We start from the raw sequence: 21,701 nt of genomic DNA, 5'->3' as shown, positions 1-21,701 counted from the left end.
TATCTTGCTGATTACTGTTGCTGAAAATGATCAATTGTTGTCATGTTTTGGGCTGTATTAATCAGTTGTACTGAAAAATAAGTACATGTAGGGTACTAATGACGGCCAAAAGGTATAACAAATCAAGCAGAATATGCTTATTGAATTCAGTTTGTTAAAATATTTCAGCTTTCCAGTTTACTAACTCCTTCTCTATGTGATTTAGCAGGTTACATACATTTTCTGAGTTTTAGACAACTGAACAATGTATTTGCATAGATAATGTTCTTTACATCTGTGTAGCTCCATAATGGAGCTCCACAAAATCTTGACGTGAGTGAAAAACACACTATACTTTAATGATGGACAGCCAGGAATTAGGATTTGTCTACTTCCTACTTAGAAAGTTGGTCTGGATGCCGATTAAACTGTGCATTGAGGTCAGAGGTGGGATATTTCAGTGGTGAAATTTCCAGCTCTGACCATGTCTGTGGCATTAAAATACAAAAATGTAACTCATTTTTATTTACACCAATCATCCTTGGTGTAAACAGGCCTTTAAAATGTTACTGCAATGCTTTGCCACAGACAGATAATCATGTGTCTCACACATGCTGTAAATGGTCAAATAAACAGCGCATCCCCAGCTAACAGGGAATGTTCTTGTAACTTTGGCTCTAAAGGTTTTCTCAAAGTTATCAAAAATGTTCTTGCATAATGTTTGTAGAACATTTTATTATTACATGTTATTAGTAATTAATAAATGTTCTAAAAATGTTTTAGGGGCGGTGTGGTGGTGCAGTGGGTAGCGCTGTTGCCTCAAAGCAAGAAGGTTGCTGGTTTGAGCCTCAGCTGGGTCAGTTGCCGTTTCTGTGTAGAGTTTGTATGTTCTCCCTGTGCTGGCGTGGTTTTCTCATGGTGTTCCGGTTTCCCCCACAAGTCCAAAGATTTGCGCCATAGGTGAATTGGGTAAGCTAAAATGTCCGTAGTGTATGTGTGTGAATGAGAGTGTATGGGTCCCAGTGATGGGTTGCAGCTGGAAGGGCATCGGCTGCATAAAACATATGCTAGATAAGTTGGCAGTTCATTCCGCTGTGGCGACCCCTGATTAATAAAGGGACTAAGCCGAAAAGAAAATGAATGAATAAATGAAAATGTTTTAATAATGTTCTTATAACCAAACAGTAACGTTGATACAAGGTCTAAAAAACGTTTGAACATTCTAATAGCGTTCAAACAAGACGTTTTTGTAACTTAATGGAAACGTTACGGCAATGTTTTTATAACATAAAATTGTTAGCTGGGCCTGAGTTTAAGAAAAATTTAAATGTCAAGTGGTGAATGACTTGCTTTATATATGCATTTACAGAATTGTATGTATATCTTTACTGTATAATATACAGTCATTTTCACAATGCAACTTAACTGTCCAGTAAAATACAATTCATATTACAGTTAAATACAGTGTTGTTTACAAAACGCATAAACAATATAGGTAGTGTCACAATCACCAGCGAACATCCAGAGATCGCTGGTAAAATCACTCGCATTCACATGAACTACAAATCCACCATGTTATGGACTACATATTCAGTCATGCAACACACACACACATAAACCTGCTCCAAGTCACCAGCGATTGCAAACACTTACACAGCTGAAGCTGCTCTGACTGATTACGTGGACTATTTAAACAGCACAGAAACACTTACTGTTGCTGTGTCTTGTTATCTGTTCTAGTAACATTACAACACGTATCCTTTGTCTTGCTTTACTGTGTTTTTGATCCTTGCCTTGTTTAATTGTTTAATTCTGTTTACCACCTGCCTCTGACCATCTGCCTGCTTATTGATTATGATTCTGGATTGCCTGTGTCTGTTTGCCCCTGTGTTGACCATTGCTGGCCTGACCTCGCTAATAAACCTGCATGTGGATCTGCACCTCTGTTGCAGTGTCACTCCCCTGGTTACAGGTAGAATGTTGCATATGTTTAATCAGTGACATTGAGACAGCGAATATGCAAATAATGCGATAACTGAAGAGTTTAAGAGAAACACAAGGATGTAAAAATCCAGGCATAATTGTTAAACTCGAGGTAAGTGTAAAATGTTAGACAAGATAACCTGATACTCTTTGCCCTGGGTTCAGAATGACCCTGTCAGTAATTTAAAGTGTGAAAAGCCTTAAGCATAGGATTTTTCTTTGGATTATTTAAAAAGTGGAACTGGACAGAAACCACCTTTCAGGCTTCTATCATGTTATTAATCATTTATGTATTCTGTTTCTCCCTGTGGACCTATCTGACAATCCTGAAAGCTCTCCTCTGCATAATAGGTGGCTGATGGCGTATTTGATTTACTTGTGTTGGCACTGCCAAGGAGGATATTTTGTGGTGCTGACAGGAGCTGTGGACGAGTGCCAAATGCTTGGTTAAATGATGATGATCACTTATGAATGAAGAAGTCCTTTGGATTAGTCATCCATTACTTTCATATATAACGCTGTGGCTACTACAAAACATTAACAAATTCTCCTAACGTATCGTATAGGCTAGTAATACGGTGGAGTCTAACGGCTGAACATTGTACAGGTTTAAGTATGATTCATTCACCGAAAAAGGGTAAATAGTCAACATACATGTACTTCTTTAAAGCATTATAAAACGTAATACTTTAAGTAATATTTAGTCACACTTAATTTTACGGTACAGTCGACACTAATATTAATAAACCATTACCTGTTGAGTTACAATTAGAGATGTAGAATAACATCATGCAGAATATGCACTTTATACGTATTAACAAACAACCAATATCTTAATTTATCACGGGTAACAAGCAAGTCACTAGTGAGAATTGGTCCTTAAACTTAAGTGTAATATTTAAAAAAAAAGGATCAAATAAATACAGCATTGGTTAGCCTGTGTACACTCAAAGAATGTCATGCAACCCAGGCTCATTATTGATACATACCCCTATATACATTTCTGGAGATCACGAAATACGTCCCAGGAGGTATGTTTTTTTCCTGCTTTTGTTTTTGCAAATCCACCAGAGGCCGCTGTGTATGCTTTTTTTAGATCTCAGAGAGTGCCTTTCACGCCTGCTGTTGTTGTGTAACTCCACTAGAGAACACTGTCGACTGACGAACCAATCTCAGCCCCACCCCTTCCCTAAACCCAACAGATAGTGTTTTCAAAAGCACCAATTGACCCAATCACCCACTTCCCTAAACCCAACCGACATTGTGTCAGGGGGGCTGTGCATGTATTAGAACAGAGCTCTTTAAACATGACTGTTTAAAATATGATCAAAACTGAGCTTTTCATTCACGGGTAATTCCTGTGGTTATAAATGAGCATATAACACCATTTCTAGAGGATTTTTGCTCTTACTTAAGTCACATACCTATATAGATCTCAGAGAACAATTCAACATTGTATCATACTAATATGGCACCTTTAAATCAACATAGGCTCATTCTGAAAACATAGCTCTATATAATGCTACGGGCGGTGTGATGTCGTTCCTTTATACGATACCTCCATATGGACGGCTTTCCCACTGTTACCAGTTTTACCAGTAGCTTGCCATGTACATTGGCACACTTGAAATGCAGAGAGGAGTTGACCACAACGACGGAGTTCGAGTCTGACAAAGAACGGTTCCAGAAAGCAGGTACGACAAAAACAGAAGCCAAAACATAAAATAAACAAGTAAATAACAGGGTGAGAATGTGGCAAAATCTGAAAACATGGTAAAAATCAGTCGAGGGCTTTACTTTCTGGATTGATTTTTAAAACTGTTGGTTGGGTTTAGGGAAGTAGGTGGGTGGGTCAGTTGATGCTTTTGAAAACACTATTGGTTGGGTTTAGGGGAGGAGGAAGGTGGGTCAGTCGATTGGTCAGATATGCAGTCATTGAGTCGACAGCAGCCTCTGGTGGATTTACTCAAAAACAGCAGGCGTAAATGGTAGAGAAATCCAAGATCTAAAAAACCATACACAGCGGCCTCTGGTGGATTCGCGAAAACAAAAACTGCAAAAAAAAAAAAAAAAAAACTTAGCTCCTGGGACATATTTGGCGCTCTCCAGAAATGTATATAGCAGTACGTTTTCAGAATGAGCCTGGGTTGCTTTAAATAGTAAATTTATAAATCTGCCCTATATTTTTTGCAACTCTTTTTCTGGCATTCGTCCAGGCCAGCCAACAGATCTCACCTGTTCAACTCTCAGTCAGGCCCCACTGAAACAGGGCCACAAAAGCCACACAGGATCTAAGGCTTGAATTATTGATCACTGGCTCAGAGGGGCACCAAAACCAGGAGCGCATGAATCCTGCTGACAGACGGATGTCTATGTAGATTATCCAATTGCCAGCTCTCTTTCCCTCTCTTCACTGGACCGTGTAATACAGAAGAGAGCCAGAGAGACATCACTTATGATTGCTTTTGCGTGCACAAAGATTTTAAAAGTGATTTTAACTTTTAAACGATTACATTTTTTTAGGAAGTCAATGACAGCCAAAACATACTGACAAAAACAGACAGAGTGATAAATGAGTGAAATATGAGAGCCGAGAGGAACACACTGCCCTCATTTACTCAACTCCATGAGCTTCCAAATCTGCAGGATGAATAAACAATGACAGAATTTGTATGTTTGAGTGAATTAATCTGCATTCTCCATGGAAGGATGAAAGGAGTGGGGGATTAAGATATGTAAGGGAGGAAGAGGAGACTGACAGCATGAGAGTAGAGGTACTGGAGAGCAGGAGGGAGTGAGTAGAGTTGATACAAGTCAAGTAGTTGCAGACACACTCTATACTGTACACAAGGAAAATGGGTCCTCGGCTGAACTTCAGCAGCACCTACTCTGAGGATTTCAGTTACCCGGCTCGGGTGAAACCCATTGGGCCCAGACCGTCCTCTGCATATCGCAGGAACAATCCTCATCCACGGCCGGTAAGAACTACTGAACTATAATCACTAACATGCATTGTTGTCAGTTCTGCCATTATGGAATTGTATAATTGTGTTTGTATTGTGTACAATATTATTGTATTGTGTTTTTTGAGATGTTGAGTTTTAATGTTTTCACATTTCATAAAGCAAGAGGGAAATTTAGTTTAGTTTAAAGCTTTAATAATTTATTATTAGGGCAATTCATTCTGACAAAAATGACACAACATAAGAAACACCAACACTTAATATCAAGTACACAAACAAAAACTAAAGAAAAAAATAAATACTGAATAATAAATAACAACAATCCATCAATTAACTACAGTTATTACATTACCGATTTGCTTCAAGCACAGAAGTTAATATAAAACGATATGTGGAACATCTTATTATCCTTAGATGTCAGGTCACCCAAGGGGTATTTATTCCAAATATTTGTTTAAGGGGTGTCTGCTATCTCCTATTATTTTATATGCCATCCTCAACACCTGCTGTTCATAAAAGGATGCAATAATTCGCAAGGGGACTCCCAATATTTTTCAAGCACAAATTAACAATGCCTTAAAGACGATTCTTATTTTTTATAGACAGCGGGGCAACCAGCAAATAAAGGAAAAGGACAAAATACTTTCAATATGATCTTTGATGAGCCTTATTAATAATTGTATGTGTGTTTGACGATTAAGTTATATATAAAATCATGTCACATATGTAAAAAAAAAGTTGGCACAGAATAAGTAAATAACTTATTTACAGATACCTTACAATTCCAAGGTAAACATTTGTTTCCCATAAAAAAGAAAGTTATTTTACATAAATATGTTCATGTGTGTCCATTTTTTTTTTTTTTTTCTTATTAAGAAATAATATTGTGAAATACAATTACAGCGGAAGTCAGAATTATTAGCCCCCCTGTTTATTTTTCCCCCAGTTTCTGTTTAACGTTTTTCAACACATTTCTAAACATAATAGTTTTAATAACTCATTTCTAATAATTGATTTATTTTATCTTTGCCATGATGATAGTAATTCATATTTAATTATATCAATTTTTCTAGACAAGCAAAACATTTGTCTTGTTTTAAGAAATAATATGCCAATATACTCAATTAAGTGAGTTTTTCCTTAGAACAAGGTAAATAATCTGCCAATGGGGGAAGCAAAATAATCGTATCTCAAAAGGAAAAACAAGAATATTTTGCCTACCCAATTGGCAGATTTTTTTTGCTTGTTTTAAGTAAAAATCTCACTTAATTTTGGCATATTATTTCCTACAACAAGACAATATGTTTTGCTTGTCTTGAAAAAGCTTCTTGATTTAAAAACTTGTAGATATTTGGATTAAAAACCAGACAGAAAAATCTAAGTGAGAAAAGCATTTTTTTTGCAGTGCATATTAAAATTAATTTTAATAGTAATTAGGCTGTTGTTGATATTCATGTTGTTATTCATTTGTCACATTTTTCAAGAGAGGCTGGAAATAATTGTGAAGCTCTACATTATTATTATGTTTTAATTGCTTTTTATTCAAATGGCCAAACTCTGACTGATGAAAGCTAAATGTGCTGGCCAGTTTGTTATTTGTATAATAAATGACAACAGGCTAAATTTTCTTCTCATGATATAGGCTGTAATAACGTATTTTAAAAAAGTTTTTTTTTTTTTCCATTTTTCTTTGTTATAAATCTTCAGGGAATATTTTCAGTACATCAAAAACTGACTATTCGACAAGCTGACCCAGCTAAAAAATAGAGCTTAAAATGTCACTAAATGGAGTATTTAAACCTCATAAATAAATAAATAATAATAAATTTTAAAAAGTGTACTTTTTGGAAAAAAATAACCACCCATTTCACTATTCTGGCTACAGGCGTACCATTTAAAACAACGACTTTCTATTTGTTTTTATAAAACTTGTGATTTTTACAATTTAATTAAAAATTTCCTCTAAACTTGTTATTGTAATTTTATTTCTTGATGAATAAAAGTCCTAAATTTAAGAATAAAAAAAAGAATATATATATATATATATATATATATATATATATATATATATATATATATATATATATATATATATATACAGTATATATATATACAGTATATATATATATATATATATATATATATATATATATATATATATATATATATATATATATATATATATATATACAGTATATATATATATATATATATATATATATATATATATATATATATATATATATATATATATATATATATAAATCTTGATAACTTTATTATTTGATATTACTGTCACTTTTAATCAGTTTAACTTGCCACAACATTAAATACTAAATATGAGAATTTATAAACATTAAAACCTTTTAATTTTAGAGGTTAGATAAATCTATGATTAGCAAACTTACTCTCTAATCATAGACAATTTAAAATGCTGCCATTTATGAAAGTTAACATACTGTAAGACATGAAGTGAAGTAAAATATAGCTTGTATTGTTTTGTTCTTAATAGGGTATATGCACATGGACTTTTAATTTCAGTCAGCCAGCCCCAGGGCTACTAACAGTTAATCCCATACAAAATCACAGCATTTAAGATCTGATTACTTTAAAAAAAACAGCAATCTTCACTGTCTGTTAGATATAGCCTATTATATAATATTGGTATCAGACCAAACAAAAAGCACTGGATTAAATAAAATTCTTCCACATCATGTCTTTGAATATGAAAATTAATTTGACCTTTCACCGGAGTTTATCATTAGCTAAAAAACTGCATATAGCCCATTAGCATTATTTGATAGCTATGAATCATTTGGTTTGAGCAAAACAAATGCATTAAAATACAGTATTGAGTGTGGAAATACAGTGAAAACATCAGTAAACATTCTCCAACTAACTAGAAATTAAGTGACCTGACAAGTCATTAATATTTCAGCAGTTTGGAGAGCGTTAGTGGCTTATACTGCAAAACAACCTAGGCCTACATGTAGGGGGCTTTGAGGCTCTGGTTACACTGTTTCCAAACCACAGAACAGGGATCATTGCTTGACTCTTAACCTGTATTAGCAAAACAATCTAACCTCTGCCGGTTACAGTGATACAAGCAATTAAGTGCCACTTAGAGTTTGTTTCTGAATACTTTTTGCCACCCAGGACTTCCTGATGCCACGAGCCCCGCAGACAGGATATGGGTCACGGAAATACAGTCAAAGCACTTCTGTTTCTTTTCTACCTCCAGTCAGACACATATCGGTCCAGTATCCAGGTATCAATGCAATCTGTGATGCCAATCGATACAAAAGATTTTACTTTTGCTTATTAAATCATGCAGACATTTGAATATTTATGTCAATATATTTGCATAACCTATATTCTAATTGATATCTATTATTATTGACCTCAAGATGTACAGACAGTACATGGACAACCCATACAAACTTCACTAAAAGACTGTAAAGCGCCTGAGGTCTCGTCTGCAGTGTGTACACTGCCACCTGCTGCCAAGCTTCTCAAACCACAACGCAACTTTAATGCAATGATCACAAACACACATGGGTAAAGTTTTTATGTCTTAAGATTAGATAGATAGATAGATAGATAGATAGATAGATAGATAGATAGATAGATAGATAGATAGATAGATAGATAGATAGATAGATAGATAGATAGATAGATAGATAGATAGATAGATAGATAGATAGATAGATAGATAGATAGATAGATAGATAGTTGCATGTAGATGTGGTATTGGGTCATTTATTTATTGCAATAGCTGTTGTGTTACCACAGCATCTACAAAATTACTACAACAGATTAATTCAAGTATATTTTACTATAGAATGGTTTAAAAATACTATAGTATTTATTTATAAATTGCTATAGTATTTTTCATGTGGGTGTCTTTAAAATAAAATGCAATGTGGAAAATAGAATGACCAATAAGCTGCTATATAATTTTTACTATATTTTAGTGTTAGGCAAGCCATGCTTCTTTCTCAAATAAGTTGTCATACTCTTAATTTCTTTTTGTCAGGAAATATTCAGACACAGATCGTATCAAATCAGCTTGGAACCAGCAGATGGAGATCAAGCCATCTTTAAAACCCTTCAAACACCAGAATACCCATCACAATAAAAGCTCACTCTCAAAATCCGCAACTGACTGCAGGTATTTTCTTACTGAGTCTTTGAAAAATAAATAAATGTATTAAATACATAAAAGAATAAATTAAGGACAATAAAAATGATAGAAATAAAACTAAATAAGTAAATAATAAAACTATTAGGTAAGACAATGCCTTATATAGGCTTTGAGACGTGTTAGTCACACTCTTATGAGTCTTTTATCATGTCATTCAGCAAAGCTGTTTGTGTTTTTTATGTGTTTTAGCGTAAACATGACTCTGCTAATACATAACGAACGTCTGAGATTGTCCTTTTTAAATCCAGATGTTTTGGTTTGCAGTGAAGGGCACAGCTGTTTTCATGTGGTGAAACCTTATAAAGTGGGACACTACATCATCCACCCTCAGTTTGTGTCAGAAGCAAAGCACTTCTAAAAGCGACAGTGTTTTTGGATTGTTTTTTAAAATAACCTTTTCCATTTATTTTAAGTTTGATAATGTCATTTTACAGAGGTGTGTTATGTGTTTGGGGATCCAGCCTTTGTAATAAATGCTTGGGTGCAACTTCACTTTAATGACTGTAGCACTATTATTTTATTTTTAAGTAAATGTGCATTGCCATGACAAATAAACAATGTTTATGATGTTCCCGTTAAATGTGTTATTAGCCGTATGCAAACATTACCATGGTACCCATTACATTGTAAAATGTAAATAAAACATAGTATGCATTCGCAAAAATGATAGCTACACTTAATATAGCCAGGCTTAAAATAGTGTTAGAGATAAATTGATAGTTTTTTTAAACCATACTATAGTAATTTAACATTTTATTTTACAAGTATTTATGTTAATTGATGCTACATTAATATAAATACTATAGTATAATTTAGTTTTTACTACAATAAACAGTTGTGTATTGTAGCATAATTTATACAGTTGTAGGTAGATGTAGTTTTGGGTCATTATTGCAATAGCTGTTGTGTTACCACAGCACCTTTAAAATTACTGCAGCAGATTAATTCAAGTATATTTTACCATAGAATGGTTTAAAATACTATATTATTTATATAATAAAACATATAGTCTACATTTGCAAAAATGATAGCTCTTCATATAGCCAGGCTTAAAATAGTGGTGATAACAAACAACAATTCAATTCAATTTATCTGGTAGATTGTGTCAAAGCAGCTTACATAGAAGTTCTAGTAAATTGAAACTGTGTCAGTCCAGTTTCAAAGTTGAAGTTTAAGCTAGTTCTGTTCAGTGTGGTTTAATTTTCTGAAAGTCCCAAACACTGAAGAGCAAATCCATCGATGCACAGTTTCACAAATCCCTAAACCAAGCAAGCCAGTGGTGAGGAACACAACTTCACCAATTAACAAAAGTGAAAGAAAAAACCTTAAGAGAAACCATGCTCAGTAGGGCACAACCATTCATTTCTCATCTGACCAACAACAACACTAATACAAAGTTAAAATTTTAATGTTCTTAAAGTTATTTACATTTTAAAAATAAAAATATAAGGCTATATATTTCCTTTGAAATAAATTGTAGGTAAATATTTAAGATATAAAACATTTTTACAAAAGTTGCTCCACGTTTTTAAGTTAAGTAGGCTACATTTAAAGCCAGTGACCCTTGTAACGTTTTGGTATTTTGGCGCGGAATGTTACCATCGTAAATTGTTCAACAGAAAACACAAAGTTAATTTTGTTTTCTTTACAGTAACACACACACACAGAATAAACACAGCATATATGTTCTGTAATTTTGGCTAGGGACAGAAATCAAACCGCAATATCCACACTTTCTCCTTGCTTCCCTGAGTAGGCTATAAAACTCAATTTCCCAGAGTTGCAGAGTTTGAGTCGCCTCATAAACTCCTCCCATACCAAGGCACGGAGTTCAGCGTCTTGAATTGTTCGAGGGAGCATGTCAACAACACACGAAACCAACAGTCCTCGAGCTGGTAAGTTTGTTTTCTCTTGTGGAAACTAATGTTTAGGTTTTTAAAACGCGAATTAGTCCTGTCAGTCTCGGTAGTAGCCAGCGTGTGGTTTACAGTCGATTCCCCCTCACCTGATATATCGAGCTTCTCCCTGTCTTGTCTTACTGTTTCAAACGTCTTTTTTTATCGTTTTAATATAAATTTTAGTTACTAACAGATTTGCCTGTCGTTTTCTGATCCAAATGTGAAATTGTAAGGGTTTTTAGGCATATGACAGTGGTATTGTAATGACTGCTACATGTGTCAGGTCTTGCTTTGCACTTTGCCCCATATGATAAATGTTTTAGGTTTCATATTATTGTGACTTGTAAAACAAGAAGCATGCAAACCTCTAAGAGGTCAGCCAGTATTAATTGTGTGTTTTCCAGTGCTGTGTCTATTTTAGTAAAAGTTAACTCACCATAGAAGCTGATACAACTTTGACCTATTTACATGCCCATGTATGTACTTTCAGCTCATGTTTAAGCCTCCTCTGGAATAAAACAATTTGAGGTAAAGTTGGTTTTATATTCGCAAATTCAGCTCCTTAATATAATTTCAGAAGTGTGTGCCTTGCAAATTATAAATAGTGAAGTCATTGTTTACAGTCAATTAAATAGTGCTGATGTTGTTTTGAAGTCATACTTCTGTAGATTCAGACCGAATATTCAGAGTATAGTGGTTTACAATATAGGGACTGTCACGAATTGTCAATGTTCAAAGATGTCAAATGCGTGAATATAAAACCAGCTCAAACAAGGGTGCAAAGAAGCTGAAGAACTAGTTTTAAAGTTAGAAGTTCAGAGTCAGCTAGATGTTGTTTACTCGATGCTGTGAGATTGAATGTTATTGCTTCACCCCTTCAAATGTTATCTTGTCAAGATAGGATTCTATAACAATGTATTCAAAGTGAGCAGTGTTTAAGTTAATTATTCCTCTTTGCTGTCAAATAGTCAATGGTTCTACTTCACTCTCAGTGCGACAGTTGCTCAACCTTTTTCACAAGATCTTTCATTTAGGGAAGAACTCAAGTGTCTTTTGACAGAAAAAAATCACATGCCTTTTGTAGAGAAAATGTACATTATCATCAGTATTTAACAGAGCGGAACAAATCGTTCCAGAAGTAAAATACAAAAATAATTTGATTAATAGCTGTAGACTGCACACCTAATATGGGATTTGTGTTTTTGAAAAATGTTTAATAATTTTAATTGCATTCTTTTAAATACAATTTTGTAATATTTTGTTCGGATGTTTTTAAGGGTAGTTGCAACAGTCATGCTAGTTTAGTCATCACTGGTTGATTCACACTCTCAGGCTTTATTTCAGTTACTAATTAACTTTTAAATTCAACATAAATACATTTTTTATCATTTATTAGCGCTAAATCTTATTTAATTTATGCATTCCTTTGTTGGTTGATTTTTAATTATATATTTATTATTGAAATGTTCTTGCCATGAAAATAGCCCTGGTTACTGACACGACATTAACTAAAAAAATACATTACATTGAATCCAACACAAATTTAAAACTTGTTTCTCTATTTTCTAAATCCATGTACTAATCTTATAACAAGGAACTGTACAATCACCAAAAGCTTAATCGTGCATGTTTGTCTAATAAATAATCATTACAATACATACAATTGAAGTCAGAATTATTAGCCCCCCCTTTGATTTTTTTTTTTTCTTTTTTAAATATTTCCTAACTGATGCTTAACACAGCAAGGAAATTTTCACAGTATTTGCGATTTAATATTTTTTTCTTCTCGAGAAAGGCTGACTTGTTTTATTTGGTCTAAAATAAAAGCTGTTTTAATTTTTTAAATAAACAATTTAAGGTCAAAATTATTAGCCCCTTTAAGCTATATATTTTTTAGATTGTCTGCAGAACAAACCATCGTTATACAATAACTTGCCTAATTACCCTAACTTGTCTAGTTAACCTAATTAACCTAGTTAAGCCTTTAAATGTGACTTTAAGCTGAATACTAGTGTCTTGAATAATATCAGAGGGCCTAGTAATTCTGACTTCAACTGTGTATACTAGGGCTGTGTGATTTGGGGAAAATATCTAATTCCTTTTTAAAAAAAAAAATTATTTATTATGTTTTTGACTGATATTGCTATTTGCGATTTAAAAAAAAAAATTTTTTTTTAGTAAAGCTTCAGCTCAGTAATCTGTAAGTCATGGCAACAATTCTGTGCCAGCTCTTAAAAATTACTTGGTTTTGTTTGGTGTCTGCGACTTTGAAACCAAAATATTCCTATATTATCGATGTCCTGTTTTTTTTATTTCATTAATTTGTCTGTAAGCAGCAGATGCCATTATCCCAACTACATGTCTGCGCTTTGCTGTTTTTTTTTTTTTTTTCCTTTTTATTGTGGCCGTTCCGCATAGTTCCGTTGTGCAATTCTGATTGGGCAGAACGAAAGTGTGCTCACTCAATTGGCTAGTAAGACTATTACACACAGTCGAAGTTACGCCGTAAATAATAATACATATACATTTCATATCACAGCCTCTTGCGAAATTTTAAAATTAAAAAAAAATTTTTGCGTTTAACTAACGTTTCAAATTGCGATTCGATTTGGATTAAATCGCACAACCCTAGTATATATGTTAATATACTTATTCAGTGAAGCATTAATACAGGCTTTTTAATTTCTCCATTATTGTAGTGTTTTGATTCATATTACTGATTTGACTGTAAAGTCTTAATTGATTTACTGACTTTTTCTTTTTTTAAACGATTCAAATGATACATTTCCAAAACAGAGGCCGCTAAAAAGTCTAATGTCACTTGCTGCCTTATTAGTGTGCTGTACATTTCCCTCAAAGACGGCAGTTCCTCTTTAGCAGCAGTTCAGTTCTGCTTGGCCATTTGCTTGAGTAGAAAGCATTGTCCGTCAACCGTGCTTTTCATTTGAACCAAGTGTTCTTGGTGGCACTTCGCCGTTCTCAAAGTTTTGCAGGTGGCGTTGCATACTGCAAACCCAGAGGTCCTTGTGTTGTCCTCTGGTGCAGTCAATTCACACACTGCCACAGTGAGAAACCTTGGCAGCATGAATAAACTGCTTTTGTTTATGCCTTCATCTCCCAGCAGACTAATTCAGGGCGATATCAAAGCTAAAGTGATGTGGTTTTGGAATACTTAATGCAAGAATTAGCACTGTGGTTCCTGCATCTGCATGACAAGTACATTTTTTTTAAAGTTTGAACTTTGTTTCAGTCTTTTACATTGACACTCTTTGCCACTCCTTTCCCCTCAGGGCCATAAAGGATAATGAACAAGAGGAAATATGACGCTGGCAGAAGGAAAAATGGATGCAAGATTTGCACTTATTTAGCAAAATATTTTCATTTTATTTGCTCACACAAGTCTGCCAAATGAAACATTGTGCCTATGAAAATTTAGCTTTGATTTTTATCAAATAACACTTAAGCCGTACAACTGTTTAATTGTGAAGTAAAAAAACCCTAAGGTTCAGAATGTACCAGGTAGTGCCTGGAGGTGCAGGAGGAACGATCACTGATGGCATGCCCATCAAGAAGATGGACAAGGACAGTCGCCCTCTGGTGGGGGCTGGAGTTATTGGTGTGGTTCTGGTGATTGCAGCAGTGACTGCATGGTGTTACTATATTGCCTCCCTACGTAAAGCTGATCTGCTGAAGACAGAATTGCTTGATCTGAATAAGGATGGCTTTCTCATCCGCAACCAGGCTGGGGGGATTGTCTTGAAAATGGGCTTCAGGTCAGTATGGATGGTGCTTATGTTTTTTTTTTGATCGCATAAAATACTTGGGCTGTGGTAGTACTGATAGCTCAGCTTTGAATACTTTAATCAATCAATTGATTGAAATGTATTTTTTTTTAATGAGAGATAATTGAACCTGTTGCTAATATTTATTGTTCATTGATAATTCTATTCATTGTTCTTGTACTTGGTCACAAATAGTTGCCTAAAAGAAACTGATTTATGTTTTCTGATTGAAGGTCTGGCACACTCGACCTCGACTCCTGCTCAAAAGAAGGAGTGATCCTTCGTTGCTCGCGTTCATATGCTGGCAAGGTGAACTTCTTCATTATGACAGTGAAGCCAAAGGAAACAGTGATGTGTTATCGTGTGCGTTGGGAAGAGTTGGAATCGGATCGGCCTGTTGAACATGCTATGTCCTACAATGAATCACACTGGTATGGAGGTGCAGAGACTGCTGTTCAGCACTGGCCTATAGCCATCTCAGGCCAGCAGGCACCTAAACCTTTTGTCACCAGCGACGTGTACTCCAATCGCCATGACTTCGGTGGCATCCTGGAGCGCTACTGGATCTCATCCAACGCAACTGCCATTAAGATCAATGATTCTGTGCCCTTCCACCTGGGGTGGAATGACACAGAGAAAACCATGTACTTCCAGGCACGATATCAGGACAGTCCATACAAACCTGCATCTGGAAGGCCTCCCTATGCTGAACTTAGTTACCGAGTCTGTGTGGGCTCAGATGTGACCTCCATTCACAAGGTCATGGTTCGCAGGTACTTCACCAAACCCAACAAAGTGCCTGCAAAAGAAATGTTTCGGCACCCAATATGGTCCACCTGGGCTTTACACAAGACTAACATCAACCAGGAACAGCTTCTAACTTATGCAGAGAATATACGCAAACACGGTTTTAACTGTAGCCACTTAGAACTTGATGATCGCTACACAAGTCAGTACGGAGACTTTGATCTTGACACACGCAAGTTTCCAAATGCCTCTGCCATGTTTCAAAAGCTCAAGGCAGATGGAATCCTGGTATCTCTGTGGACACATCCCTTTGTGAATTATGATTCAGCTAATTTTGGGCATTGTGTACAAAAAGGCCTGTTTGTGATGGAGCCGACAGGTCAACTTCCTGCCTTGGTTAAATGGTGGAATGGGATTGGTGGTATCGTTGATTTTACCAACCCAGAGGCACGCACTTGGTTCTTATTGCAGCTTCGCACATTGCGCAATAGATATGGTGTTTCCTCTTTCAAATTTGATGCAGGTGAGACTAATTACTTACCTTGGCAGTTCAGAACCAAAGTCCACCTCCCTGACCCGAGCACCTTCACCCGTCGCTACACTGAAATGGCCATCCCCTTTAACGAGCGCGCTGAGCTTCGGTCTGGCTACGGTTCTCAAAACATTTCTTGCTTTTTCCGTCTAAATGACCGGGACTCTGTGTGGGGCCACGAACTTGGCCTGAAGTCCCTGATCCCAACCGTCCTAACCATAAGCATCCTGGGCTATCAGTTTATCTTGCCAGACATGATTGGAGGCAATGCCTATCCCAACCGTACTGATGGGAATGGCAGGCTACCAGACCGTGAGCTCTACATTCGATGGCTGGAGCTGGCTGCTTTCATGCCTTCCATGCAGTTCTCCATTCCTCCATGGGAGTATGATGATGAGGTTGTGGCTATTGCTCAACGCTTCACTGAACTGCATGAGACGCTGGTGGCTCCCAGGGTCATAGAATTGGCTGGAGAAGTTCTGGACACTGGGGACCCCATAATTCGCCCATTATGGTGGATTGCCACCAGTGATGAAACCGCTTTTAGAGTTGACTCTCAATTTCTGATAGGAGATGACTTGATGGTGGCACCAGTACTGGAACCAGGCAAGCAAGAAAGGGATATCTACTTACCAGCTGGACGTTGGAAAAGTTACAAAGGAGAACGATTTGACAACAAAGAGCCACAACTGATAACTGATTACCCAGTTGATCTTGATGAAATTGCTTACTTTGAATGGGTTCAGTGAGACTTATGGTATACATTTGGAGCATGTCTTCCATTTAAACATTGGTGAAGATGACTTTGGTTCAGGGAGTAAGCTAAAATTATTTACCCAGGTTTTAGGTTCTCCATATAGGAAAGGACTATTTAAGAATTAAGCTTATGGATGCGCGTTTATTAACTTGGCTGTGATTGTTTTGTGCCATGAGAACAATTAAATATGCATTACATATCTGACGCTAATGTTTTAATCCGTGCCTTGCATTTAAACAGTGAATGTCTTCACAATACCAGCTCGCATTTAGATGTGCATATGGCCAAATAAACCAACATTTAGGACGTTAAGGATGTACTCACAGACTCTGACAGGTAATTTTGCACAATGTATAGTTCATGTTCTCTCATCTGCATATTTAAAAAGGGAAATTTTTCCAGTACTGTACATAAGCCTTTCAATTTACAAAGCATGCTTTATGGATTACTTTCCGATGTTCTCCACAGAGCTAATTAACTTCTCTGAAATGTATAAATTTGCAAGTGTATATATGACATTGATGTATGGCTGTAAGACATAATGCTGCATCTCCAATATATACTACAGTAAAGTTAGGCAATGCATGGAGCACATTTAAGCCTAATCTGCCTTTATCATTTCTTCTAAGCATCTAGTTTTGAAATTATGCCATCAATAGTTTGTATGAATAATCTATATTTGTGGTTACTATTTTATCATATAGTGCCAAATAGATCACCAACAGGCCTTGTTCAAGCATTACTCCATTATTGCCAAATGTATATAAAACGTCTCCTGCCACGTAATGCACAGAAGTTAGTATTTCATAATGTCAAACGAATAAGTGTGCTGCTCATTTTCTGACTTTTATTATGCTGTGCTGTCTACATTTTGTGCTTTGCATAACGGCACAATGCTAAATGCTTAGTCAGTTAATCTTTATCAGATTGTGTTTTTGCTGCGCAAGGGTCACCTTTCTGTTTGTTGTGTTTATTTAACGCTCTTCCAGCATGCCGGCAATCGACTCACACTGCAAGCTTTCTCTAATCTACGACCTTCAAGCTTATTTTTAGCTCTTCCCACACAACTGTGAAAGCGCCTTCATCCACACTGGTGAAACAATGATTCTGTCAAGCTATGTCTTAGACCTGTGGCAGCTGGCTTTACTTGTGGACCTCAAATAGTTGCGTCTTTTTAGTTAGTTTGCGAGTTTTAAGTACTTGAAGAAATGTTTTTTTTTTTTTTTTAAATTGGGTCTATATGCTTTTGGATTCTACCCTGATTAGATCTTGTTGATAAGCTCCTGAAAGTACAGACATGGTTAACCCAGTCGGACTATAGACTGCTGATGTTTCTGAAACAGGTCAAAGCCACTGTCAGCTTCCACAGACTGGAATTACAAGTTTTTTTGGTTCTTAAAGACTTAGATTGCATGAACATATTGCAAAAACAAAGTGCAACATTTGTACAACTCATAATTTTGTGCGTGTCTGTTTCATTGCTATCATTTGTGTATGACTTCTGTGTCTGCAAATATGCAAAATATGTTGTACTCTAATATACTTTTTTGGCAATAAGAAAGTATTCATTTTGTGCATAAAATGCATTTTAATTTGTTTAAACCAGGTGGTTGAGTTCTGCATCTGTGAAACATGACTTTACAGTTTGTATTTATTTTCTTTTGAGTTTTTAAGTTGTTAGGATAAAGAAAATTGCAACTGTAGTACTGTCTAATCTCTTTGTTTTTTGGATCACTCCAAAAAATATTACTGTTCTCTCTCATGTCACAGGAGGGCAGTGTTCACCTGCTTTTCGAGTCCTCCACTCTGAGCTTTTGAAGTGTGTTGGCATGGTATAAAAAAAAAAGTCCTGTACTTTGTTATTTCAGTATTTTTTGTTCACTGAGTCTAATTAGCCTGATATTGAAGTAAAATGGTTACCATTAAACTTTTGACCTCTCTCAAGAGCTATGAGTTATTAATTGTACTTTCTCCTCTGCATTAATTGTACTGCCCCACATTAGCCACAGACTGCATCTTCAGTGATCGAATGATGCCTCCCACTCAATATTCAGTTCACTATTTTCTTGTTTGATGGTGTTGCTGGCATTTCTGACATTTTTTTTTTTTTGGCATTGATGTGCAATGCAATTTTGGCTTGTCTTTCCAGTGGTTATTAGTTCAGTTTATTTGGCATTATGCAGTTGGTTCTGCCAGCTTCAGCCCTCTTTTTTTTTTATTTATTTTTTTTTAAGTAGTAGTTCATTATATATTTCCTGTTACACTAGTCACTAATTTGTGAGCATTAAATAGAAAAAGTTACTTTTTTTTTTTAAAGAATTTAATTTGGCTTGTCATTGATCCAATACAGTCAATTTCACATGTTGGTGGTTATATCAGTCTCGTAATTGCATGAAGTATGTAGATATGCATGCATGTAGGATAGTTTATCTCGGTAATCCTGTCCAGAGGTTACGAATCACTCCCGAGTACAAGAGTGCCCCACTTACTTTACTGACGGATTGGGTTGCATCTCTTCGCTAAGTTCAAACGAGGCTTTCAAGCTAGGCGGTCATGGGTCCATGGATTCATTGAACCTCCAACCTCCTTCAGCCCCTCACAGGAATAGTAATTATTGCAAAGCAGGTTAAGCCTGATCAAACTTTGAATCAGACTTTGGTCCAGCATTGAATGAAGTCTCCTCTGAGAGGCATCTTACTGGTTTTTTGGGCCCTGCTCATCATTGGTAGATAATGACACGGTGTTGAGGTAATTTACAGGTTATATGGAGGTTGCCCTGGATCAATAAATCATTTAGTTGAGTTTGGGACAGAGGTGGAGCAGTGATTTGATGAGCAGGAAAGGGCAAAGAACAAGGGTGGCCTGACAGTAATATGTTTGGGCCATTCGCTGGACCACATTAAGGAATTTAGAATGGTCTTTTTATGTTTTCTAGATTGATAATACATTGATTACGTACAATAAGTATGTAAAAATGTTTAGAATTTTATGCACCTACTGTGCTTTAATTATTGGTGTAAAGAAAACGTATTGGAGTGATAATAACTTGCTCATTCTCTGAAGCAATGTCCTTTTCACCAGGCCCTTATATGTCTTTTCATTTATACAGAGCCTCTGTTATGGATAAGGTGATGATAATATTGTCAAAATGCTGTATTATGCATGCCAGTGCAGCAGTTGGTAATTGTTATTTTGTAAACACTGACTGAGCACATACTAGTCAGCCATTGTTGTTATGGTTTTAAAGTACATACCTATTGACCTTATTCTGTCACGTAAGAGCGGGTGCAGGCTTTGGAACCTGATTGGTTTATAACTTCTGGTCTTATTCACATTCACTGATTTTCAACTGTAAAAAAAAAAAAAAACAGCTTGTTATGCCACTTGATGTTGCTAATTGGTATTTTCTTATTATATTATCTTTTTTTATTTAGTTTCATGAACACAAATGTTCATAAATAGTTTGACCATTTACTGACATTTTTTTGCCCTTTGAAACAGCCACGGAAAATAGCTTACTTCTGCTTACTTTATTTTGTAGTCTACACAGAAACTATATAGTTTTCAAGTTGGCATTTTAAGGGTGTCAAAATAGTGTTGAATAAATCCAATGCATAAAAGACTGCAGTTTTAGTGTTGTGTACCTTTAGAAAAGACTTCAGGTTTTAAGTGCTTCCAAAACAAACTTGCAACTGTACAATTTAAAATGACAATACACATGTGAATTACACCTTCTGCAGATACTTTGCAGCTAAACAAAAATTCCATTAAGCCGCTAGATTAATTTAGAGAACTGCCAGGTTATTTAAGTATATTTTCTTCTGGTCACGTCTTATCTTGCCTAGGGCACCAGGTGAACCAGTGCTGCCCCTAAAAAAAATAGGTGTATGATGCCTCAGGACACAAATTAAGTCTCACTCTGCATTGTCTTGCAATGAATATTAGATTTTCCCTTTTGAAATGCATTGTATTGAAGAAGTAATACAGTATTGAAAATGCATTTAATATTGACTCAAATGTACTACAGCAAAAATGAAATTTGGCTCACAGTCTTATCTTTCCAAACCAGAGATACAGTCTTTGTATAACAGAGAAGTCATACATGTATAACATGATTTTTATAGTTCATAATTGGCAATATTTGAGTCGGTTATAGTTCCAGAGACCAAATTCAAATAGTCCTGGTCTTATGCTTAAAACACCCCATTTTTTGTTGTGCAGTATTTATGCTTTCACCTGAACTATCTAAAGTGAGTTGGACAACATTTACCCCCTGTACAATGTTGGTGCTAACCAGGTCACTAACTGTGTTTTAGAGCAGGTTTACTTTGCCTGTCAATGACGCCTCCCGGCCATTGATTTGCACTCACGGCCTGCGCAGAAGACACACACTCGCATCGATTAGCTGTCTGTATTCCATTCCTCAGAAATCAATGCTGTTTGTGGCTTTGCCAGTCCACAATGATATAGTTTTTTCGAAAAGTGATTGGGATTAAAGACCGCATTCTAATATTGTTTGAAGTGACTGAGGCTTAACGCGCAGTGGGAGGGTCTATTTTTAATTAAGTGGGCGGAGCCTGTGATACACTCGCTCTTGATAACGTCGACTCATCACTGATAAATAATATGTTGTCGCGCGGCTGTTGTTGTTTATACCAACAGAAGCTCAGTGATTCATGATGGCACATAGTGAGTAAGCGCACTTGCGCCCAAAATCAACAAACAACGCGGCTGTTCTCATTTAGACCCAATTGAAGCTCCACCGCTTGGTGATGGAATGACCTGTTAGACAAAATCTGTTCAACATTTACTCTAACTGTGCCTTCATATGTTTTTCATCTGCTATAAATGGATTT

The 21,701-nt window shown here is 35.8% G+C and overlaps 2 protein-coding genes across 4 annotated transcripts; both read left to right on the top strand.

Annotated features, from left to right (window-relative positions):
* The first annotated feature begins 1,630 nt into the window (after positions 1-1,630).
* On the top strand, positions 1,631-10,432 carry LOC103909430 (uncharacterized). Its single transcript, XM_009295238.5, has 5 exons — positions 1,631-4,940; positions 8,082-8,193; positions 8,333-8,483; positions 8,962-9,096; positions 9,394-10,432. Exons 1-5 carry the CDS (start codon positions 4,818-4,820, stop codon positions 9,485-9,487), a joined length of 615 nt encoding a protein of 204 aa, XP_009293513.1. The 5' UTR covers positions 1,631-4,817; the 3' UTR covers positions 9,488-10,432.
* Positions 10,433-10,958: 526 nt separating this feature from the next.
* myorg (myogenesis regulating glycosidase) lies at positions 10,959-18,789 on the top strand. 3 transcript variants are annotated; one of them, XM_068216011.1, is made up of 4 exons: positions 10,959-11,024; positions 11,518-11,555; positions 14,318-14,800; positions 15,043-18,789. In XM_068216011.1, exons 3-4 carry the CDS (start codon positions 14,538-14,540, stop codon positions 16,835-16,837), a joined length of 2,058 nt encoding a protein of 685 aa, XP_068072112.1. In that variant the 5' UTR covers positions 10,959-11,024; positions 11,518-11,555; positions 14,318-14,537; the 3' UTR covers positions 16,838-18,789. The 3 variants fall into 3 exon arrangements, with proteins under 3 accessions (XP_068072112.1, XP_003200879.1, XP_073791164.1); XM_003200831.6 differs by lacking the exon at positions 11,518-11,555; XM_073935063.1 differs by lacking the exon at positions 10,959-11,024 and having other exon boundaries at positions 11,518-13,272; positions 13,367-14,800.
* The last annotated feature ends 2,912 nt before the right edge of the window (positions 18,790-21,701 follow it).

This window comes from Danio rerio, chromosome 21 (assembly GCF_049306965.1).
Source record: "Danio rerio strain Tuebingen ecotype United States chromosome 21, GRCz12tu, whole genome shotgun sequence".
Taxonomy (NCBI): domain Eukaryota; kingdom Metazoa; phylum Chordata; class Actinopteri; order Cypriniformes; family Danionidae; genus Danio; species Danio rerio.
This window is presented reverse-complemented; position numbering and strand designations above follow the sequence as displayed.